Raw genomic sequence first — 24,622 nt, forward strand, 5'->3', positions numbered from 1 at the left:
GGCAGGCAGTCCTGCCAATAGGGACCTTCATGAAGCACCCACATTCCTTACCACCTTCTCCCCTCACAGGAAGGAAGCGGCAGGGTTTCTGCTGGTTGAGCTCCTCCTCCAGGCTTCCTGGATAGGAAGCAGTGGTGCTGCTCAGCACACAGCCCCTCAGTGCCTTCCCTCCTCCCCCAGGGCTGGGGTGGGCTGGCGGGGCCACCCCTGCTGATCCATCCCTTGGCTTCTGGGCCCAGCTCCCCTGACTGCACAGACGGGACTGTGGAGCTGTGGGCTGGGGCCTCATGGAGGCATGTCCTCCTTCCCAGCCAAGGTGCTGGGATCCTGACTGTCACCTGCCCCAAATCCAGCCTGGGCCCTGTGCACCCTGGGATGGGTCACAGGAGGCCTGAGAACCAGGTCCAGGCTGCGGTTTGGGTGAAGGACAAAGGGACGTCTCTTCTGCTGGCTTTGCCTGTTCTGCTTCTTCTGTTTCTTCATCTCGCCTTCTTTTCAGCTCCCCCTGGGCCCAGCAACCTGTCCAGCACTGAAGACCTGAAATGGACCTTACTCAGCCCTGCACAGAGCAGGAAACTTCAGCCACAGTCGCTGCACAGGGCTGGGGTGCGTGATCTCCAGTGGCAGGGCTGACCTCCCACCCTCCATCTGCACCGCCTCCCCCGCCCCTACCAGGGAATTGGCTTCAGGGCACTGGGAGCAATGTGGCTTCGTTTCTGGGCATCACGGCATCACCCAGACGCAGAGCTGGACCCGCCTTCTGGCTCCTCCTTCACCAGGGACTGTGGGTCAGACCGAGTCACAGGCCCAGGTGCTCGTGGTGGGGGCCAGATGGGGTGGCCTTGGGTTCCCGGTGACACCTTGCTCTGAGTCTCCTCTGTGTGAGGAAACAGAGGGCCCTTAGCAGGACCCCATGGGAAGCCTGAGCCTCCAAGGGAGCCACTCTGCTCCAGCCCTTGCTGTGGGCACAGGGTCGCCCGAGGCCTTGGTGCTGACTTCACATTCTCGCTGTTCCAAATGAGCCCCTTCTTGGTTGCAGTGAACTCTGCAGCCGTGGGCGGACGGCTGGTAATGGCCCTGAGAATCTCCAAGGTGGCTGAGGTTCTGCGCGGTTGGCAGAGTGCTGGCAGGACACAGAGGTTGCCCAGGCTACAGATCCGGGTTCAGGCCCAGCCGTGTGGCCTGTTCACCTCTGAGAGGGCGGCCCTACCCCGCGGCCCTGGCCCTGCCCTGCGCCCGGCTGGGTCTCATCTGACACGCAGCCTTCCAGCCTCTCATTGCCCGAGGGGTGGGCCCTGGGAGTGGTCCCGGCAGGGCCTCTCTCTGCAGACCCTGCAGGACCAGCAGGCCGGGCGGTGGCTGGGAGGCAGGGGACAGGCTGGCCTCTGCGGTCTTGGGGGCACAGAGTTCCTCTCGCCCTGGGCCTGTGGCCCCCTCCTGCTGGCCCAGCTGTGCCTTGTAAGGGCCACGGTGATGGCCCACCCTTCTCACCAACGCCCAGGAAGGACACCGAGCTCCCAGCTCCCTTCCTCCCCATCCCCTCACCATGGGCAACTGCGGTGGCTGGGGGGAGGGGGGTCTCTCTCCACATCACAGCGGAGGAGACTGGGGCTGGAGAGGTGGGGGATGGGGGCTCCCTCCCGGGGCGGACCCTCAGGTGGGACCCCCAGGCTCAGGGAGGGCGGGGGGACCTGGGGAGGCCGTGGCCGGGTCCGCCCGCCCCATGTGCACCCGGAGCGCCCGCGCGGACCCCGAGCCCCATTCCCCGCCACGCGCCTGGCGCTCCCCGCGCTCCTGGGGCTCCTGGCGCCCTGCCCGGGCGGGCGGGGGCGGGAGCGCTGCTCGCACGCGAGGCCTGGCTGGCCCCATCGCGTGACGGCGCCGGCGGCTGCGGGGGAAGTAGGGGGGAAGTGGGCGGGCGCCCGCGGGGGGCACGCGATGCCGGGAGGGGCGCGCCCCTGCCGCCGCACCTACGCGCTTCTCGGGGGAAAAGGCCGGGGCTGCCGGGTCCGCGGGGCGCATTGCGGGTGGGACGGGGTCGCTCCCGACCCCTGCAATGGGGCTTGGCTGCACCGGCCGCCTGGGTGGTCGGTCTGTGCGCGGGTGACCCAGGCGTTCGCCCCCACCCGCGCTGCCCCAGCCCGCGGACCTCGGCGGGGAGCGCCCAGGGCCAGCACGGGGGTCTCACGGGGCGACCCCAGCAGCGCCTGTGTGGGGCCGCTCCTGCCCGGGTCTCTCCTCTCCGGGGTCAGCTGCTGGGACACCCGGGGCGCCTCTTGCCCTGGCTTCTCCTGGGTCTGCACTTGGGAGAAAGATCTTGATTTTCACTGTTAAAAACCTTCAGCTTTCTGAACATGCGTATTGTGTGAACTGTGGCGTCTCTGGCTGAGCCTGGAGGGCAGGAGGCTAGGATGCTGGGGTTTCCAGGTGGGAAGAGGCCGCCCTTGCCCAAGGGATGCCCCCACCTCGGTGGACTGTTCATGCTTCCTCGGAATAGTCCTGCTTTGTGGCAGAAGAAATGGGGCAGTTTTTGTTACATTTAGTGCAGTGAACAAACATCCAGTTTTTACCAGCTATGGGAGTTGAGGGAGAAGTGAGGGCTCAGAGACCAGGGAGGGAGGGGGACAGAGAGGCCGAGTCCCAAGGCCACCCGGTGCCACCGTCTCCAGGCTTCTGGCTGCCTCACCTCCTCACTCGGGCCCTCGCCCCCCACGGACACCTTAGCTCGTCAGCATCCCTGCAGCTGGTACCTCAGATTCTGAATCAATGGCTCCCAGTATGGCCTTTCTGGTGGAGGGTGGGGTGCTAGCCCAGTCCAGCAGCCGGTTCCGGGGTCCTGGCCTGATGGGGAGCAGGTTAACCCAGCGTCCGGACCCCACCTGTGCTCACCACGGCCTGGGGACACCACGGACGCTGGTCCTGTGGGTCTGGGGGCTGCCGGCCCAGGGACTGCGGGGTGAGGAGAGCTCAGAGCAAAGTGTGAACCACTTTGACTAGCAGGTGGATGCCTTCCTGGAAGTCCAGGAGGATTCCCGGGAGCAGGAGCCAGTGACCCACGATGAGGTTCAGGCCACACACATTTCGGAGCACTCTCAGGTGACAGACACAGTGCCCCTGGGGCTGGAGACTGGGAGTCCAGCCCACCCTGAGTGAGACATTATGCTTTTATTCAAGTGGTTATTCTAGTTCTTAAAATATCCAGCAGCCTCACATCATTTTGGGACTGTGATGGGCTACAAATAGACACGTGCGCTTTTCGATGAGGCGGTGCCCCTCAAACTTGATTTTCTGTCTGGGTCGGGCTCTTGCTGAGCAGTGGGGTGGAGGCAGCCAGGAGTCTAAGCTCGGCCCAGTGGGGAGTGAGGGTGGTCGGGGGCTGCTTTGGAAAGGGCTGTGTCTCCCTAACCCGCGGAAGTGGGCAGATCCGGTGAAGCATGGCCACCTGGGCTGTGCCACGCCGGGACCCCGGCACAGGCTGCCCACTGTGAAGGACGGTGTGCTGGCCTTAAGGTGCCATGCATGATGACAGTTTTTATGCCATCTCAAGGTCAGAACTGGTGACAAGGTAGCATCTGCCTGAGCGGACACCACCTGTGACTTCAGCTGAGGATCCGGGAGACGCGGGAGCAGCAGATGCCCCCCCGGCCTTGCTGGGGTGCGCTTTGGTCCACGCACTGGGGCCAGCTGCTTGCTGGGACACCCTTGCCCCTCAGTCCTCTCAGAAGCTGGGGAGGGGTGTCCCTCCCATGTCTCCAGTGCCCATGAGGACACTGAGTGGGCAGTGAGCACCTGTGCTGGGTCCGGAACTCAGCCCTTGGCCAGTCTGGAAGGTGAACGTGTCATCTGTCCCCTTCTGCACCCAAAAATGGAGAATGCACCATCCTCAGGAGTGGGGGTGTCCTTAGGGGCTGTGCACAGTCACTGGGAAGGGGGTAGCACTGGCGACTGTCCTGGACCTGCCTTTTCCTGCCCTGCGGTGTTCTGTGCAGCCCCTGGGGGCATGGGGCCTGGCCTGCTTCTCACTAGGGAGGGGGCTGCAGGGGTTCCAGGAGGGAGAGGTGATGCAGGTGCGGCCCCTGGGGGCGTGGGGCCTGCCTACTTTTCAGGGAGGGGGCTGCGGGGGTTCCAGGAGGGAGAGGTGATGCGGGTGTGCAGGGCACAGAAGACCCAGGTGGACGCAGGGGACCTTGGCCCAGCCCTCAAAGGGGTGCAGCCCAACAGTGCCGTGGGTCTCAGGGGAGGGGCCGTAGGGACCCCCTGGGTGGCTTCAGGGGGATCTGGCAGGAAGCTGGACTTTGTCCCAAGACTGGGTGGGGGCCCTGGGGGGTTGGGCAGGAGGGGACAGAGAGCAGTTTCTGCGGAGCAGAGTGGGTGTGGGGGCGTCCTCAGGCCAGGCTCTGCCTCCATGTCCTGGTGTCCCCCTGCCCCTCCTGGCTGATCTGAGGCCTGTGTCTCAGCTCCTCCTGCCCCACCTTGGACTCTCAGGGCTGTGGAATGCTGCGTGGCCTGCAGAGGGGTCAGTGCAGCCCAGGCCAGATGTCAGGTGAGAACCGTGGGGTGAAAGTGGGGAAACACAGGAAAGATGTCAATGAATGAGAACCGTGGGGTGAACGCGGGGAAACACAGGAAAGATGTGAATGAATAAGAACCGTGGGGTGAACGCGGGGAAACACAGGAAAGATGTGAATGAAGAAGAGTGGCCAGGCCAAGGGTTGGGGGTGCCTAATGTGTCTGTTCTTCTCTGACAGTCGTGCAGGAGCAGAGCTCACGGCAGCCTGCGGCCGGCGCCCCCTCGCCCGGAGACAGCTGTCCTCTTGCAGGGTCTGCCGTGCTGGAGGGAAGGCTGCTGTTGGAGGTGAGTGCCACCCTTGGTACCTCGAACACTTGACACTTGGTTCTCCGTGTCACGCGTGTTCAGGCTCAGTCATACTCCGTGTCACGCATGTTCAGGCCCTCACCCAGGAGGACCTTAGGTTGTGAGGTTTATAACTGTCAGGAAGCGTAGGCTCCAAAATGTGTTGAAGAAGGGTGTCCCTGGGTCGGGGTCAGCCTTGGGTGTGAGCCTCGTGGGCTGGGACAGAGAAGGCAGCCCGAGAGCTCTCGGCCTTGTGTGCTGCATCAGGAAATCATCCTCATTCTGCACCGTCTGCTTTTGCTTGTCGGTGAGAGAACCTTGTACAAAATTAAGCCTTTTTTCCCCCAAAATGAAGGATTTGGCAAAGTCTGCATTGGGCTTCCCGGTGTGGTTTCAATCTTGGGGTGGCCTGTGTGACACCCTGGAAGCTGTGGGCCTGGGCAGGAAGCTCTGTGGTGAGGGGGCTTTTCACCCCATCTCCCCCATCCCTGCGACTCTGAAGTGCTGAGTTGTCCTGTGCTGTAACGCGGGGCCTGTTACCCCTCTGGGAGGGGAGACTGTGGACCATTTTCCTAAACAAGATAAGATGGTGGCATGGAGCCTCCGGGGTGAATCCATTCGCCATTTTGAAGATGAAGGGGGTTGCTGCCTCCACCAGCGGCTGGAGAGACATGGGCCCTGGGTGGTCCCAGGATGGGGTTGGGTGGGCTTGCAGGGAGGAGGCGGGGACAACATGACATTTCCCGGGTAACAGGGTGGGCTCCAGCCGGAACTCAGGACCCCTGGGTGGGGCAGGAGGGCACCAGCCAACCCGCTCCAGATGAGAGGGTACTGGGGCCCTGGTGGCAGGCTGCCCCACAGCCAGCAGCCACTAGTCTCCCATGGAGCTGTGCACCCCCAGTGCCTGGGAGGGGCTGCTCAACCCCCCGCCCCAGATCCTCCTGTGTGTCTCCAGGTCAGTTCACAACCCCCAGCTTGCTCTACTCTGTCCCCGCTAGTGAATGGGTCCCAGCTCCTGGGGCCTGGGAAGCCTGGAGCCTGCGGGAGGGAGGCCTGGGCCTGGTTCCCTGCTGCTGGACTTCCCGCCCTGCTCCCAGCAGCGTGGGATATTTTGGAGCTACCTTCAGGGGGACTCTCCAAGAAGGCTTTGGAAGAGGCATGGAGGCTGGGGGTCAGGGTCCGCCCGTCTGCTCCTGGCACTGTGGCCCTCCTGCTGCCTGGCCTGACTCCCCTACCTGGCCAGAGTGCTGGTCACACCCACTCTGTTTTGGGGGAGGTTGAGCAGTTCCCGAAGTCTCAGTCCACTGCATCTGGTTCATGTCCTCTGGCCCACGGAAATTTCTGGAAGTTTGCTTAGATTGCATCTGGTAGGTTGTATGGTGAGGGTTCCTCACTGATTGCCAGGGCAGTGAAAGGGGTTATATGCTCTTTTTGAAGCTTAAAAATATTCCAACAGGGCAAAATAAGCAAAGCAAGCAACAACAGCAGCAAATCCCAGCTTTTATTTCTAATCTTCAATCTCTTCACAATAAACTGAAAAAAGGGGAGGTTTATGGCAGGGCACCCTAAATCCATAAACAGCTTTGAGCCGGCGCAGGCTGCAGAGTGCCTGTGGCCATGGTCTGTTGATTTAAGGTGAGGAAGTTAAGGCTTGGAGCCACCAGGTGCCCTTTGGGGCTGAGCTGGACCCAGCGCTTCTGTTTATTTATTTATTTAAGATGCTCCACACGTTCAGAGAGACTTTAGTAATGATCTAGAAACGACCCCTGAGAGTGTAGTCTGGACCTGGTGTTTCTTTGTCCTGAGTTCACTGGCTTGTCCTCCAAGCCCCCGGGCTTCCCCAGGGAAGCCAAGACAGATGGGCCACAGCCCGTGGCTTCCCCTGGTGCACATCTTGGTGCAGGTGCTAAGAGTGGGAGGATGGAGGAGTGGGAGAGGTGGGAGACTGGAGAGGGAAACAAGGAGGAGGGCTCCAAAGACATGTGAGCACACAGAGGAGGCCCTGAGCTCCCTGCACAATACGAGTCAGAGCTTCTAGGTTTTCATTCTGTTTTTTAGGTGGGCTACAGGGCTGTTGGGTTTAGCATGACTCACTGGAGCCACGGATGTGGCCTGTCTCGGGCTAGGATGCTGTCTGTCACTGACTGCTTAAGTTCAGCTAGAATTCAAGTGTATGGTTACTGCAGGATACATTTTCTAACACTTATTTAAAAATTTACATACACTAAAGTTCATTCTTTTCGGCATTCAGTGGGATGTGACTGCCACCGTCATGAAGATTCGGAGCCATCCCCTCCCCAAACATTTCTCCCCTGCTGCTGTTTGCAGTCACAGCCCCCTGCCCCCAGCCACGGCCGATGTGTGCTCCATCCCTGCAGCCTCTCCCTTGCCTTTCTCTGGATGTCTTCCACACGGAGTCACACGCATGGCCTTTGGAGGCCAGCTTCAGTCAGCACAGTGCTGTTGAGATTCGCCCACGGTGCTGCGGGTCACCAGCTGGTTTCTTGTTATCGCTGCCGGTTAGGATTTGGGCTCATCCACGGTGCTGCGGGCCGCTGGTTTGTTTCTTGTTATTAATGAGGTATGGACCGACCCCATGTGTCATTCAACTGTTGAGGGATATTTGGGTTGTTTTTAGGTTTTGGTGTTTATGAATGGAGCTGCAGTCAATAGACGTTCACATACAGGTGTTTCTATGAGCGTAGGTCTTCGTTTCATGAATAGTAAGCGTGTTTTTCACTCTTATCCCCCAGCAGTGAATGAGTGTTTCAGTTGCTCAGCATCTTTGGGTTTGCACTTGGTATTACTTTTTTCAAAGCCATTTTAATACTGGAATCTTGTTAGGGTTTTAGTTTGGATTTCCCTGTGACTAACAATGCTGCGTATCTTTTCATGTGCTTATTTGCATCCGTGTGTCATCTTTGGTGAATGGTCTTTCAGATCTTTTGTGCATTAAGAAAACCAGCTCATTTGCTTGTTTACTATTCAGTTTAGAGATCTCTTTATATATTCTGGAAACATGTCCTTTCTCATATGTATGATTTATAAATATTTTCTCGTAGTCTGTGTCTTGTCTTTTTATTCTCTTGACAGGATATTACAGATAGTGAAAGTATTCCATTTTGATTAAGTTTAAGTTATCAATTTCTCTTTTTGTAGATTGATTTTGTTGCCACATCTCATTACCTAACCTAAGGTTACAAAGACTTTTCTTTTATGCTTTCTTCTAAAGTTGTATAGTTTCATATGTTACATTCTGGTCTATGATCCACTTTTTGTTAACTTTGGTATGAGATGTGTGAGGTAGGGGTCAAGATTTATTGTTTTTGCATGTGACTATCCAGATGTCTCAGCACCATGTATTAGAAAGACTATCTTTTTATACTGAATGGCCTTTATACCTTTGTGAAAAATCAATTGGCTGTATTTTTGTGGATCTGTTTCTGGACTCTGTATTCTGTTCTATATATCTGTATTTTTAACCTTTTAACAATACCACATTATCTTACCTACTATAGCTTTAAAATAAGACTTGATATCAAATAATGTGAATCTTTCAATTTTATTCTTCCTCAGAATTGTTCTGGCTATTCTAGTTCCTTTTTTTTTCCATATAAATTTTAGAATTAGCTTATTGACCGATATCTACAAAAATCCCTGCTGGGATTTTGATTGAGATTGTGACATATCAGTAAATCAATTTGGGGAGCATTGGCATTTGAACAATACTGACTCTCCCAATCCATGAACATGGTATGTGTCTCTATTTAGGTTTTCTTTAATTATGTTCATCGGTGTTTTGTAGTTTTCAGCATACATATCCTGCATATTTATGTTAGATTCATGTTTAAGTTTTATATTTTTGTTCTTATTGTAAATGAGACTTTTTTAATTTCAATTTTTAGTTCATTCCTAGTATATAGAAGTACAATTTATTTTTCTAGGTTGACTTTGTATCCTATGACCTTGCTAAACTCATTAGTAGTCATTGGAGCTTTTTAAAATAGATTCCATGGGATTTTTTAAAACATAGATTTTATTAGTCAGGAGTCTCCAGAGATACAAAACCAATAGGTTATATGTGAGGAGCCTTATTAGAGGAATTGGCTTACATGATCACAGAGACAGACAAGTTTCACAATAGGCTGTCTGCAAGCTGGAGAACCAGAGAAGCTGGTAGTGTGGCTCAGTCCAAGTCTGGAAGCCCCAGAACTAGAGAAGCTGATGATGCAGCTCCTAGCTCAAGGCCAAAGGCCTGAGAGCCCCCAGGAGGCCACTGGTGCAAGTCCTGGAGTCTAAGAGCTGAGGAACCTGGATTCTGATGTCCAAGGGCAAGAGGAGAAAAAGGCATCATTCCCTGGAAGGGAGAGAAAGAGAGAACAGAAAGCAAATTCTCCTCTTCTTGTGCCTGTTTTTCCCAGCTGGGCCTCCAGCCAGTGGAACTGACCCACATTAAGGCTGATTCTTCCTCTCTCAGTCCACCGAATCACATGCCAATCTCCTCTGGAAACACTCTCAGAAACAATTCTCCACCAGCTGTCTAGGCATCTCTCAATCCAATCCAATCGACACTTGAAATGAACCATCACATAGATTATAATTGTTGTCTGAGAGTAGAGTCGGTTTTATATTTACTTTTTCAATCTATGTGCCTCATTTTCCTTCCTTATTGCACTTCTAGGATGTCCAGTACAGTATAGAATAGGAGTGGTCAAAGAGGCTATCTGCCTTGTTCCTGATTTTAGGGGGAGACCTTTAGTCTTTCAACATTAAATATATTAGCTTAGGTTTGCTTTTTTTTTTTTTTTTTTGAGACAGAGCCTCACTCTGTCACCCAGGCTGGAGTGCAGTGGTGCAATCTCGGCTCACTGCAATCTCTGCCTCCCGGGTTCAAGCAATTCTCTGCCTCAGCCTCCCAAGTAGCTGGGATTACAGGCATCCACCACCACGCCCGGCTAACTTTTTGTATTTTTAGTAGAGACGGGGTTTCACCATGTTGGCCAGGCTGGTCTCGAACTCCTGACCTCGTGATCCACCTGCCTTGGCCTCCCAAAGTGCTGGGATTACAGGCGTGAGCCACCGTACCCAGCCTGCATTTTTTTGTTTGTTTTGTAAATGCCTCGTATCAGATTAAGAAATTTCCCTTTTATTCCTCGTTTTCTGAGAGCTCTTATTGTGAATGGATGTTAAATCTTGTAAAATACTTTTTCTGCATTTATTGAGATGAGTATGGTTTTTCTTCTTTAGACTGTCAATGTTGTGCATTACATTGATTTTAAAATGTTGAACTAACCTTGCATTCTTAAGATAGATCTCATTTCTATTTTGCCCAATTCAATTTGCTAATACTCTGTGGGGACTTTTATGCCTATGTTCATGAGAAATACTTTTTGTGGTTTTCTTGTAATGTTTTTGTTTGATTTTGATGAGTTTGAATATCATGGTAACGCTGGCTTCTTAAAATTAATTGAGGGTATTCCCTTCTCTTCTATTTTCTGGAAGACATTGTGTGGAATTGGTATTATTTTCTCCTGAAATGTTTGGTAGAATTCATTAGTTAAAACATCTTGTCTGGGAGATTTCTTTGTTAGAAGATTTTTAAACCATGAATTCAATTTCCTTGGACTGTTGAAGTTTTTCTTAGGTGAATTGTACTAGTTTGTGTCTTTCAAGGAATTGGTTCATTTCATCTACTTTATTGAATTTGTGATATCAGAGTTGTTCATGACATTACCATGTTGATCTTTTAATGTCTGTAGGTTCCATGGTGATGTCTCCTCTTTCATTTCATTGGTAATTTGTGTCTTCTCACTTTTTCTTGGTCAGTTGAGTTACCGGCTTATCAATTTTACTGATTTTTTTTCAAAGAAACAGCTATTGGTTTTATTTTCTGTTTCCAATTTTATTGATACCTGTTCTTATCTTTATTATTTTCTTTTCTTTGCTTGGTTTGGATTTAATTTCCTCTTCTTTTTCTAGAGTTTTAAGGTAGAAGCTTAGATTATTGAATTTGTCTATTTGTCTATTTTCCATTTCATTAATTTCCACTCTTCTTGTTTGTAATTTATTTCCTTCTACTTGCTCTGGTTTTAAATATTTTATTTTTCTTTAGATACTTAAGATGGAAGTTTAAATCACTGATTTTTTTAACTAACCATTCTTACTCTATAATGTAAGCATTTAATGGTATGAGCTTCTTTAAGCACCTTTACCTGTATTACACAAATTTTGGTATGCTCCGTTTTCATTTTCATTTAGTTCAAAATGGTTTCTAATTTTACTTGGAACTTTCTCTTCAACTTGTGTTATTTAGAAGTATGTTGTTTAGCTTACAAATATTTGGACATTTTCCAGGTATCCTGATGCTATTGAATTCTGGCTCAATTTTGTTATGGTCAGAGAATATACTTTTTAATGATTTCTATTCTTTTATATTTGTTAAAGACAATTTTAGTATGGTCTGTCTTGATGACTGTTCACTGCACTGGGAAAATAGGGGTATTCCACTGTCATTGTGTGAGTTGTTCTGTAAACATTAATTATATCCAGTTGACTTGTTGTGTTCAAGTTATTCTTGATTTCCTATCTAGTCTCAACCTGAGAGAAGAATGTCAACATCTTAAAGTACAATTGTGGATTTTTATATTTCTCTTTTTGGTCTTTTCAGATTTTGCATTATGTATTTTGGAATTCTGTTTTAGGGTACATACTCATTTAGGATATTACTGTGTTTTCTTCATGAATTGACCCTGTATGTAAAATGCCTCCTTATTCCTGGTAGTTTCTCTTGTTCTGAAATCCACTTTGTCTGGTACTAATATAGCATTCCAGCTTTCTTTTCTTCTTTTTTTTTTTTTAATACAGACAGGGTCTTGCTCTGTCACCCAGGCTGAAGTGCAGCAATGTGATCATAGCTCACTGTAACCTTGAACTCCTGAGCTCAAGAGATCCTCCCTCTTCAGCTTCTTGAGTAGCTGGGACTACAAGCATGTGCCACCATACCCAGCTAATTAAAATTCTTTTTTATAGAGATGGGGATGTCCCTCGTTGCTCAGGATAGTCTAGAACTCTCGGCCTCAAGCTGTCCTCCCACCCCTGGCCTCCCAAAGTGTTGAGATTACAGGTGTGAGCCACCACACCCAGCCCCCAGCTTTCTTTTGATTAATGTTTGCTTGGAATATCTTACTCCATCTTTTTACTTTTAATTAATTTATGTCATTATATTAAAAGTGTGTGTTTTGTTGGCAGTATGTAAGTTGGGCCTTGATTTTTTTTTAATCAAGTCTGACAATCTCTGTCTTCTAATTGGTGTGTTTGGGTCATGTGTCATGTATGTTGACCCTGTATGTAAAATGCCTCCTTATTCCTGATAGTTTCCCTTGGTAATCATTGATATTATTGGATTTAAGTCTACTGCTTTATTATTTTTCTATTTTTTGTTCTCCTCTTTCATCTTTTCTGCCCTCTCTTTGATTATGGGAATATGTATTGGTATTACATTTTAGCTTATCTATTCACTTTTGGTGTATGTTTTCTTATTTTTTAGTAGTTGTTGTAAGGATTATAATATATAAATCCTACTTTACAAAGTTGAAATTTTACTACTTCAAGTAAAACCTCAAAACCTTAAGCCACATAAATCCTCTTACCCTTTCGCTTTATATTTGTCATATGTATTACATCTACATACATTAAACCCTCCAGACAATATAATTTTTTTGAGATGGAGTTCTGCTCTTATCACCCAGACTGGAGTGCAATGGCATGATCTCGGCTCACTGCAACCTCCACCTCCTGGGTTCAAGCGATCCTCCTGCCTCAGTCTCCCGAGTGGCTGGGAGTACAGGCGTGCGCCACCATGCCCAGCTAACTTTCATATTTTTAGTAGACGGGGTTTCACCATGTTTGCCAGGCTGGTCTTGAACCCCTGACCTCAGGTGATCTGCCTGCCTAGGCCTTGCAAAGTGCTGGGATTACAGCCACCGCACCCGGCCCAGACAATATAGTCATAAATATTTTAAAGAACTTGAGTTTAAAATAGTATACATATTTTCCCAGATACTTGCCACGTCTGTTGTTTTCCTTTGGTTCCTGAGGTTTTGCATTTCCCTCTGGTATCAGTTCTCTTTAAGAACTCTCTTTAGGCTGGGAGCGGTGGCTCATGCCTGTTATCCCAGGACTTTGGGAGGCTGAGGCAGGCGGATCACAAGGTCAGGAGTTCAAGATCAGCCTGGCCAACATGGTGAAACCCTGTCTCTACTAAAAATACAAAAATTATCCGGGCGTGGTGGCACATGCCTGTAATCCCAGCTACTCAGGAGGCTGAGGCAGGAGAATTGCTTGTACCCGGGAGGCGGACATTGCAGTGAGAAAAAACAAAAACAAAAAAACAAACAAAACTCTCTTTAGCACTTCTTATAGTGCAGGTCTGCTGGTGATGTGTCTTTTATTTATCGTTTTTTTTTCTTTTGAGACAGGGTCTCACTCTGTTGCCCAGGCTGGAGTGCAGTGGCATGATCATACCTTACTGTAACCTTGAACTCTTGGACTCAAGAAATCCTTTTGCCTCAGCCTCCCAAATAATTAGGACTACAGGTGCACACCACCATGCTCAGCTACTTTTTAAATTTTCTGTAGAGATACAGGGTTGCTGTGTTGCCCAGGCCAGTCATAAACTCCTGACCTGAAGCAGTTCTCCTGCCTCAGCCTCCCAAAGTGCTAGGATTACAGCTATAAACCACCATGCCCAGCTTCGCCTCCATTTGTGGTGAATACTTTTGCTGGGTATAGAATTCTGGGTAGTTATTTTTTGTCTAGCACTTTAAATTTGTTGTCCACTATCTTCTGGCCTCTGTGGTTTCTGATGAGAAATTCACAGTCATTCAAATTATTGTTCCCTGTGTGTTATGTGTCATTTTTCTCTGGTTACCTTTATGACTATTTCTTTATCTTTAATTTTAATTTTGATGCTTAATTATGATGTATCTGAGCTTAGATATTAGAGATTGTCCTGTTTAGGGTTCGCTGATCTTCTTGAACCTGTTCATTTATTTCACCAAATTTGGGAAATTATTCTTTATGGCACCCATCTTTTTCTTCCCCTCCATTTCAGAGACTCAGTTGATGAAAATGTTAGACTTTTAAATATTTCCTCACAGATCTCTGAGGCTGTGTTCATTTTTTTCAATGTTTTCTTTCTCAGACTAGATAATTTCTGTTGAACTGCCTTTAACTTCACTGATTGTTTTCTCTGTCGCCTCCATTTGCTATTAAACTCATCCAATGAAATGTTTACTTCATGTATTTTATTTCTCAGTTCTAAAATTTCAATTTCATTCTTTTTTTCAGTGTCTGTGTATCTGCTGGGACTTTTTAGCTTTTTTTTAAATTTTAAGAGTCTTTACCTTTCCCTCATGGAGTATGGTTATATTGGCTGTTTAAGATCCTTATCTATCATTATATCATCTGTGTCATTTCAGAGTTTATTCTCTGTTTATCATCTTTTCCCTTGAATATTAGTCCCATATTCTGGTTCTTAGGATGTACAGTAATTTAGGATTGTGTGATAGACAGGATAATGGGCCCAAAGCTGTTCACATGCTGATTCCCAGAGTCTGTGAATATGTCACTTTACGTGGTAAAAGGGATCATGCAGATGTGATTAAGCAGGTCTTGAGGTGGGGAGATTATCCAAGCAGGTTCACTGTAATCACAAGAATCCTTAAAAGTAGAGAATCTTTCTCACTGGGCCAGAGAAAGAGATGTGGCAACAGAAGAAGGGTCAGAGTGATGCTGCATAGCTGGCCTTGGCCCTGAGCCAAGGTGTGGAGCGCAGGCAGCCTCTTGAAGCTGGGAAAAGCAGCAAGATGGTTCCCCCTAGGCCTGCAGATTCTGGAGCACAGCCATGGGGCTCCTCGCTTTAGCCCACGGAGATCATTCCAGGCTTCAGCCACGGGTCTGTAGGGAATGTGTTTGTGTTGTTGGAAGCCATGAGTGTGTGGTAATGTGCTACAGCAGTAACAGGGAGCTAACCCAGACTTCATCCCGGACACTTTTCACCTGTGCCCTGAGGCTCTGGGTCCTGAGGCACCATCTAGGGAATGTGGATTATTTTTTGTTTTGTCTTAGTCACAGCCAGCCCAGTAGTGAGGCTCAGCTTGCAGGTTCTCTCTCCTTCTGGGAGCCTTGTTTCCATATCGGTTTGATTGTCAAAGCCTCTGCTGCACGGGGTGGGTCTGCCCCGACAGGCAGTCCTTGGGGCCTTGGGCACAGGTTCACGTCAGTGCAGCTCAAAGTGCTTTACGCTGTGTCTCTGGTGTGTTCCACACCTGCAGCTTGGGATGAGCCAGGACACGTGTCAGTTCGTACACAGAAGCGGGGTCCTGTCTCCTGCTCTCTCCTCTGCTTACGTCCCCCACCCTGCTGCCTCCTGGGGATGACTCCTGGTCTTCTGATGAGAAAGACGATGTTTCTCTTGGGGTCATAGCTGCCATTCCTGCTGCATGGTTCTGTGCAAACAGGCTTGCTGCCAGGGCAAAGTGGTGAGAGAAAGGGAGGAAAAAATAATGAGAATTGCCCTCTTCTTGTACAGCAGGGACCCCATTGTGGGGGTCCTCCATCCACAGGGACGGATTTTCTCTCCAGGTGCTTATGTGTACACAAACCTTTGCCACAGCAGCCACGCAACAGGCACACAACAGCCACGCAGCACGTCCCTCCACCTGCCTTTCACCCTGTCTGCTGAGGGATGAGGCACTGTTGGAGGTCCTGGGACAGGGGCCTGACCTCCTCAGCCTCTTCTGTGGCTTCTGACAGCAGCAGTGGTAATACCGGTAACACATAGTGGTGATGGTGGTGGACGCCCGTGTTTTCTGAGTGTGATCGTGTGTCCATACGCTGTACCTGCCGGAACTCGGCGACACCATGTCAGCTTCCTGGGGCAGCCTTAATGAATGACTGCAAACTGCGTGGCTTGAACAACAGGGGTTATTCTTCACAGCCTGGAGGCCAGGAGCCAAAACCAGCGCCGATGGGCTGCACGCGAGGTGTTGGCAGGACGGGCCCTTGCCAAAGGCTCTTGGGGAGAGTGTACTCCACACCCCCTCGCTTCTGGAATGTTCTTCTTGTGAATCTGCATCTCTGTCAGTGTGTCTGGGTACAAATCCCCCTCTTGTAAGGACAGCAGTCATACTGGATTTAGGGCCCACCCTAATCCAGTGTGACCTCATCTCAGCTTCATGACATCCGCCACTGTCCTATGTCCCAATACAGGAAGGTCACATTCATGGGTTTGGAAGGAAATGAATTTTGGAGGACACCACTCAGCCCAGTACCACTGTGCTTGCCTCACAGCTCTATCGTCCCAGACAGGGGAAAGCTCAGGTTGGAAGAGCTCAGGGTTGGGGCAGAAACTCAGGCCTCCCCCCGTCCCGAACCCAATCCCTGAACTGCTGTCGTACACGGGGCTCAGTGCGACTCCGCCTGGGGCTGCCCCAAGACTGTGGAGCTCATGGACTTATGCAGCCACCCATCGATGGCTGTGGGGAGGGTGCCTGCCATTACCTCTGTTTATTCTCGGGGAAACTGAGGTGCTGTGAGGTTGTATCTGTCACACCCTTGTAAGGAGGGAGCCGGGGTCCCCACTGCTGCTTTTCTCCCAGGGGGAGCCTGGAGGAGTGGGGTTTGGACACCCGGCAGGTCTCTTCCAAACCAGGGCGTCTGCGGTGGCCCTGAGCCGAGGCTGCTTCATGCCAGGCAGCCCTGAGGGGCCGAGCCGACTGGAGGGGCACAGCCTGGCATGGGGCTTGGTGACATGAGGAGCGGGGGTGTCAGAGCCAGGGGCACCGTCCTCCCATTGGCCAGGACGAGGACTAAGCTGTGACCCCTCTGGGCCCTGAAGAGCATCTCGGGGGACTTCAGTTTCAAACCTCGAAGCCACTGGGCAGAGGTTCCGTCCCGCTGGCTGGACGGAAACAGGAAGCTGGCAGGAGGACAGTGTGGCTGGGCCAGATGCCTGAGGACGCAATGCTCACGACAAAAGCAGCAGGTGCGGAGGGTTTCCGCCGGTGCCTCGCACAGGAGAGAAGATGGAGCCGAGTGAGGACCCAAGAGCGAAGGGCCCCAAGCAGTTGTCACCTGAACGGGAGGGCTGGCTGGGGCTCAGGGCTGTCCTGGGGGCCCTGCTGGGCCAGACGCCCCATGGGCCACATGGTCACAGTCTGGGCATGATTCTCTCTCCTCAGGGAGACCGTCTGCGGCAGGGACCAGCCGCCCCGTGAGCCGGGTGGCCATGCTGACGATGCCCTGGTGGAGGGGAGCCTGGGGGCCCAGTGGGGTTGTGGGGGTGTCGAAGGCGGGGGTGAGGGAGGGGGGTGAGCTGGGGCTGGACAGTGAGCCGAGGCTCCAGCAGATGCGGCTGAAGGAACAAACTTTAAGGGAAGAGGCTGTGAACCAGGCAGCATCCACAGTGCGTGAGTCCACGTAAAGCCCTGAAAACCAGAGAGATCGCTGGGAAGTGGCACAGTGGCCACCGGTGCCCGAGCGACTCGGATCACATTCTCGAAGTGAATCAACGACACCAACATCAAGCCACTTTCAACGCGAGGGAGCCACGTGCTGCGTAGCCGGGAGTCCCAACGCGTGACGCAGCTGGACGTGCTTCAGATGCTGCTGAACAGTCGAGGAGCCCTTAGCCACCCAGGCCCCCCCATTCTGTGGAAAAGCTCGAGGGGCTCCTCCTCGGCCCTGCAGAGGTGGCAGCTGGGAGCCCTGGACACCGAGCCCAGGCCCTTCCCCCAGACCAGCGTCAGAGCACTGCACGCCTCCACCGCAAGGCCTCTGGGGGGTCTGACGGCCCAGAGAAAGGACCAGGGCGCAGATATGGCGGTCCCCAGGACACACGGCACAGGCCCACTCTGGCACCTGCACCAGCATTGCTGGGTTCTTAAGGAAAGAGGCCACCGTGAAAGACAGGAGTGAGACCCAACCTGAGAAGACGAGCTGGAGGGAACAGAGATGCACAGAATGAAGAAAAGACAGAGGCAGGAAAGGAAAGGGTGGGGGGAGGGGAAGGGAGGGAGGGGGAGGGAGGGAAGGGAGGGAGGGGGAGGGGAGACAGGACAGAGGCCGGAAAGGACAGAGATGCGCGGAATGCAGACAGGACAGAGACAGGACAGGACAGGAAAGGAAAGGAAAGACAGAGGCCAGAAAGGACAAAGATGCGCGGGACGAAGAAAAGACAGAGGCCGGAAAGGACAGAAGCACACGGAATGAAGAAAAGACAGAGGCCCGGCATCTGTGGCACAACGCGGGGACTGCAGTCAACGGTAACTTAATCGTACATTTAAAAATAACGAAGAGTGTGATTGGATTGCTTGTAACACAAAGGGTAACTGCTGAGGGATGGACACCCCATCCTCCATGTGACTGTTATGCATCACACGCCTGTAGCAAAACATCTCAGGCACGCCAGAAATATATACACCTACTGTGTGCCCACAAGCATTAAAATAAAAACATTTCTTCAAAGAAAGACAAAGGCAGCTGTCATCAGGATCCTCGGAGACCAGTGAAAGCACCGTACCGACCAAATGAAAATCAGTCGCTGCAGAAAGAAAATTCAGACATGAAAACGGCTCAACAATTAAAAGCATGAGAGCAAAAGCCCTAACGATCCCGGAGAAGGGTTTGACGTTAACGCTGAAGAGGTCTTTCCATGAGTAAAGGAAAAAGAGGTGGAAATAATAAAGTCAGGAAAATGAGCAGAGCCTGAGAGACGCCGGGGGTCAGAGCTCCAGGAAGATCGGAGGGGAGGGAGTCTTCAAGGGGAGGTTGAGCTGGCTTCCCAGAGCCCAGGGCATGAGTTTCCGGGTTGGAAGTTCCTGCTGGGATCTCTGTGAGATTCCACACCCTCGTGGACAAGGAGAAGATCCTAAATGCTCCCAGAGAGGAGGGGCGGGTTTCATGGAAATGATCCAGAGACAGAGACCTGGATGCAGGAGGCCGGGAGGAAACGCACAAACGCCTTCCAACCTGGAGTTCACGCACACCCAGGGGCAGGGTCTGAGGTTTTCTTCTTTCAAGTTGTTTCTCGGAAGGCCCCTGGAGGGCTTCTCCACCAGAACCAGCCACAGAAGGGGTCAGGGTGGGGATGGGAGCCCCTCCAGGAGGCAGTGGCAGAGATGGGAACTACCACCCAGGCAGAACATCCTCAGACAGAGACGGGAGAGGCCCCAGAGAGGCTGGGATGGACAGGAACCAGTGCAGGGAAGGTGCATTCAACTGAGACTTGGGGGCTCCATCAGTGGTGGTGTGAGTGAGTACCTGGGAAAACTAAGTCAGCAAAGATGCGAGCAACTCCAGGCCAACAGGGCTGCTCAGGCACAGTGGAGGATTCAGAGGCTGCGCACACCTGGGTGACAGGAGCTCTGCAGGGGGAGCTGAGGGCAGTCATGACACAGCCAGATTAGGAAGGTGGGGCCAGAGCGTGCATGGGGGCAGGGCGAGGCGGGTGCAGGGCGAGGCAGGGCCAGAGCGTGCACGGACACAGGGTGATGAGGGCGCAGGGCGAGGCAGGGCCAGAGCGTGCACAGGCGCAGGGTGAGGAGGGCGCAGGGCGAGGCAGGGCCAGAGCGTGCACAGACGCAGGGCGAGGAGGGCGCAGGGCGAGGCAGGGCCAGAGCGTGCATGGGCGCAGGGCGAGGAGGGCGCAGGGTGAGGCAGGGCCAGAGAGTGCCCGGGCGCAGGGCGAGGCGGGCGCAGGGTGAGGCAGGGCCAGAGAGTGCCCGGGCACAGGGCGAGGCGGGCGCAGGGCGAGGAAGGGCCAGAGCGTGCATGGGCGCAGGGCGAGGAGGGCGCAGGGCGAGGCAGGGCCAGAGCGTGCACGAACGCACGGGCGCAGGGCGAGGCGGGCGCAGGGCGAGGCAGGGCCAGAGCGTGCACGGGCGCAGGGCGAGGAGGGCGCAGGGTGAGGCAGGGCCAGAGCGTGCACGAACGCACGGGTGCAGGGCGAGGCAGGTGCGGGGCGAGGCAGGGCCAGAGCGTGCACGGGCGCAGGGCGAGGTGGGTGCAGATGTGGCGGGTGCAGACGCGGCGTCCACAGCCAGGCCTAAAGACGGTGTCTGAAGCTGGGGAAACCCAACAGTGACTCGTTACGTAAGGGTGTGACTTAGCAAGACAGAGGAAAATGCCCAAACCGCCGGTGAGAAGGGCTCAAAACAGTCGCTCAAAGCAGCAGGAAGTGATGTGGCGGGAAGGCTGGTTTTAGGGACAACGACTGAGTTTCGGTGGAGGCTTGCATGCTGTGTGACTCTTCAGACCCCGCTCATTTCACGTCGACTCTTCTTGCCCATTACGTCATTTCATCAGGCCTTACCGCGACTGCCTCAGGCCTTACCGTGGCCGCCCCAGGCTTACTTTGGTTCTTGGCTGCTTGGACTGTCTCCCCCATGCCTTCATTTTCCGCGTTTCCTTCTCGGTGTAGGTGCCTCTTGCAGGTGACGGGTCAAGGGATCTCCCCCCACACCAAGCGCCGTCTTTCACTGGGGCCCACCTACTTCTTGTGATTCTTTAGGAGCTGATTTCTGTCATCCTATTTTGTATTTTCCATTCACTGCACATTCTTTGGGTTTTTTCCTCCCCTAACCCTCTGTTAGATAAATTGAGCTTTCTTGAACTAAAGGTGCACATTCTGCTTTTGTTCTCATGGGGATGCCTTTGAAATGAGAGATTTCAGGTTGATTTGCTGTTTCTCAGGCTCTTCTGCGGTGATGTTCCCCCAGCAGGGCCTGTGCCGGCACAGACGCGTCCTCCGGCCCTCCCCACGTTGGCAGCATGTTGACTGTGTCTGAAGCTTAATCCCGATGTCACAGATTCTTGTCTTTGCACCTAACGTTAGGTGTCTCATCCAGCCCAGGGCACCCGATCACGTCGCTCACTAACCGATCCTTCCTCCTCCCGAGTGTTCCTCTAGCAGTCTGCTGTGGGCCTTGCCGTGAAACCTTCTGGGCACCTCCACGAGTGGGAGAACACTGCTGTGTCTTCGTGCGTGGACGGTAGCCAGGCTGCACGCAGAGCTCCAGGCTGAAGCCTGTCCCAGTGTCTGCAGGGCCACGTGGCCTTGCTGCTGAGCCTGGTGGGTCTGCTCTTTCCTGGAGGCTGTGCTCTTGCTCTCCTGGGAGCTATTGCAATGTTTTATTGTTTTATTTGTTTTCTTTGTTTTTTTTTGAGACAGAGTCTCACTCTGTTTCCCAGGCTGGAGTGCAGTGGTACGATCTTGGCTCACTGCAACCTCTGCCTCCTGAGTTCAAGTGATTCTCCTGCCTCAGCCTCCCAAGTAGCTGGGATTATAGGCATATGCCACAATGCCCGGCTAATTTTTGTATTTTTAGTAGAGATGGGGTTTCACCATGTTGGCCAGGCTGGTCTCCAACTCCTGACCTTAAGTGATCAGCCTCCCAAAGTGCTGGGATGACAGGCGTGAGCCGCTGCGCCCGGCCTATTGCAGTGTTTTCTTTCTGGTGGTCGAGAGTTTTGTGGCGACGTGTCCTCTGTGAGTCCTTCCCAGCCGAGTTCTCTCATCTTCGGTTCTGGACATTCTGTGTCTGTCGCTGCACTGGTGGTGTCCCTCTCCATTCTTGCTTTTATCTTCTGGACCTGCTGTTATCCAGGCACAGCCCTTCTGCAGCCACCCTGCTGGCTCTGGATTTCTTGCTGGCTCTGTCTGGGTGGCAGGAGGGAGGCCCTACAAGGAGCCTCCAGGCTGCAGCTTTGTGCTCAGCTGCATTCCTGCTGGCGAATGTTTTCTCTGCTCCAGGGTCTCTCCTTTCCTCCCTGTGTGCTGGAGCCCTCTTGTCTCTCCCCTTTCCTCCCTGTGTGCCGGCTCTCTCCTTTCCTCCCTGTGTGCCGGAGCCCTCTCGTCTCTCCCCTTTCCTCCCTGTGTGCCGGAGCCCTCTCCTCTCTCCCCTTTCCTCCCTGTGTGCTGGAGCCCTGCTTGTCTTCGCCCGTTGCTTGGCTCCACTTTCCTGGCTGTGCCTCCTGTCTCTGGTCCCCGTGTGCGCTGGCTCCGATTGGGCCTGTGTGGGGCCGGACAGGGCTGGCCCTGGTTGCGTGGAGGGCAGAGGGGAGGGCAGGTGCGCAGGGCCAGCTCCTGGGTGAGGAGTTTACCTTTGAAGGGAGCACCGTGGGAGGGAGCACTTTTGCCCCGAGTCCTCCCCAGCCTGGGGGTTTGCACAAGAGGAGGGAGGGTGGGTGCTGGAGCTGGCGGTGCGGCCGTGTCAACCTCTTGCGTCTCCGGATCTTGCCCCTCAGGCCCCAGCCCCAGCCTCCTGCTGTCGCCCCCCAGGCAGGGCTGTCTCGAGGCATCTTGGGAGGGCAAAGGCAGGACAGGAAAGTGATTTCTCCCACCTGTATTTTGACTGTGACCCCGAAGCCCCTGCCCTGGGCCGTGGCTCCCAATCTCCTCCACACCTAACCCCAGATAGCCCAAGACTTCTGGGGTTCCCTCAACTTTTCTGGGGATCCTGTCCTCAAGTCCCCCTCCTGCCAGGTCGCCAACACTGGCTGCCCTGCGTCCCCATTCCCTGAATGACACTGGTGGGGAATGCAGACAGAGGGGGCCTGGAGACACGAGCCCCGGTGGTGGGATGCAGTTAGCCGAACGCCAGGCTGAGCAGGGTCCGAAAATTAGGGGAATAAAAGTCCCGGGAGAGGACAAGGTGGCAAACAGGAAGGGCAGCTGACTCACCAGCCCAGAGCAGGGGAATCTCACCAGTTCCCTGAAACAGAGCTTCTCAGCTCCAGGACTGGACGGGCAGCTTCCCAGAGGCCACTGCAGGCCAGGTCATCAGAGGCGCCTGCTCCAGCTCCCACCCTGCCCGTGCCCAGTGGCAGCCGAGCGGGGCCTCACAAAAACAGCTGTGAGAACAGCCTTGCGTGTCTGGAAGCCCCAAGCCGCTCGGCAGACGGTCACCGGGCCGCGCTGCTGCTCTGGTGTGGTTTCTGGAAAATTCCTGAGAAGTCCCCAGGAACCAAAGTGTCCAGCAGTTGAAATTTAACAAGTGGGGAGACACTCCTCCGCCACAGGCTGCTGTCCTAAAGAAAGGCCTAGAAGCCCTCCCAGCTGGGGCTGCGCACACGTTCCTGTGAGGGACCCTTTGGGAGAGGATTGAGTGAGGGGAACAGGAGGTGAAGCAAAAGGGATGAGCATCCCCTTCCTCCAGCTTCCTCCATGCAGTGATGTTGCCTGGCTCTAAGGGGCTCCTGGTACGAGGATTAGGAGGCCATGGGTCGTCCAGAAACTCAGGCCAGAAGCGAAGGTATAAAACACCAGATGGTAACACAGGACCACAACTCAGGAGGCTCTGGGAGCACAAAGTGAGGGTACTGGGGAAACGAGCCCAGGAGGGTAAGAGAGGGATGGGGCAGTGGGGCCCTGCAGCCCAGGAGCGGGAGGGTCCCAGCCCCCATGACAAGGTGGCAACCCAGACAGAGGGGCCCCGGGCCTTGGGCCTGTCCTGGCCAGGACAAATGCAGGGTATGCCCTCCTGCCCTCCTTCTGGGCCTGGCACCCCCATCCTCAGGGGAGGCATGGGGGCTGAAAGGACGGCCGTGCGGGGACAGCAGGCTGGGAGAGGGCATCCCACACCCCCCTTTGTCCCTGACTTTAGAGGTGATGGGGGTGGAGAACCGAGCCCCGTATGCCATGGCTGGGGTCTATGTGTCTGGGGGTACTGAGGCGGGCGGCCCCAGCCTCACCCTGGCATACGCCGGCCACCATGGAGAGAGCTCCGTGATGCCCAAGCCTACTCCTGCCTCTGTTCTGGGCACTTTCCCACAAGCCCCACAGAACACACTTGGCCTCATCTCCTGGCCTGGCATTTTCTGCCGCTTCTTCGGCCTTTCTGCTAAGAGAAATCCACGTTTTACCGTCTGTTGTAGCTGCTGGGCCTGCTGTTCCGAAACTCCTTTCAAGTGGCTTTCATTTCAGGAGTCCATCAGATGTATGTAATAAATAAAGGTATGACCAGAGGTTTCACCAGGGAGGAAGCATGCCGGCCCTGCAGCTGGCCTGAGAGTGGGCACAGCAGGAAGGTAGCCCAGCTCCCCCTGCATTCGCCTGCCCGCCCTCTCCCCGACCCCCACCCGCCCATCCACATCCCAGGCCAGTTCCAGGAGGCTGGGGACCCCCACCCAGCTGGGTCAGAGTGCCCGGCTCCTTGCCCGCCTCAGAGGCTGCTGCAGATGTCTGGGGCCCACACCGGCCTCTGTGTGACTTTTAGATCTCCAGGACTCTCCACCATTTACCCCTACTGTCCATGTTAGCCCCTGACCATCCACATAGCCCCTGACCATCCACGTAGCCCCTGACCATCCACATAGCCCCTGACCATCCACATAGCTCCTGACCGTCCATGTTAGCCCGACTATTCACATAGCTCCTGACCATCCACATAGCCCCTGACCATCCACATAGCTCCTGACCGTCCATGTTAGCCCCTGACCATCCACATAGCTCCTGACCGTCCATGTTAGCCCCTGACCATCCACGTTAGCCCCTGACCATCCACGTTAGCCCCTGACCATCCACGTTAGCCCCTGACCATCCACGTTAGCCCCTGACCATCCACATAGCCCCTGACCATCCACATAGCTTCTGACCGTCCACGTTAGCCCCTGACCATCCACGTTAGCCCCTGACCATCCACATAGCCCCTGACCATCCACATAGCCCCTGACCATCCACATAGCCCCTGACCATCCACGTTAGCC

The 24,622-nt window shown here is 53.4% G+C and overlaps 1 protein-coding gene across 3 annotated transcripts in view; it reads left to right on the forward strand.

Moving 5' to 3' along the window:
• Positions 1-24,622, forward strand: part of AHRR (aryl hydrocarbon receptor repressor) — a 119,691-nt gene that overhangs the window by 52,752 nt on the left and 42,317 nt on the right. For all 3 annotated transcript variants that reach the window (XM_063604115.1, XM_063604116.1, XM_063604117.1), the window contains one exon: positions 4,749-4,855. In XM_063604115.1, the coding sequence (XP_063460185.1) occupies positions 4,749-4,855 (107 nt within the window). The remainder of the gene's footprint in view (positions 1-4,748; positions 4,856-24,622) is intronic.

Source organism: Pan paniscus, chromosome 4, assembly GCF_029289425.2.
Source record: "Pan paniscus chromosome 4, NHGRI_mPanPan1-v2.0_pri, whole genome shotgun sequence".
In the NCBI taxonomy this organism is placed as follows: domain Eukaryota; kingdom Metazoa; phylum Chordata; class Mammalia; order Primates; family Hominidae; genus Pan; species Pan paniscus.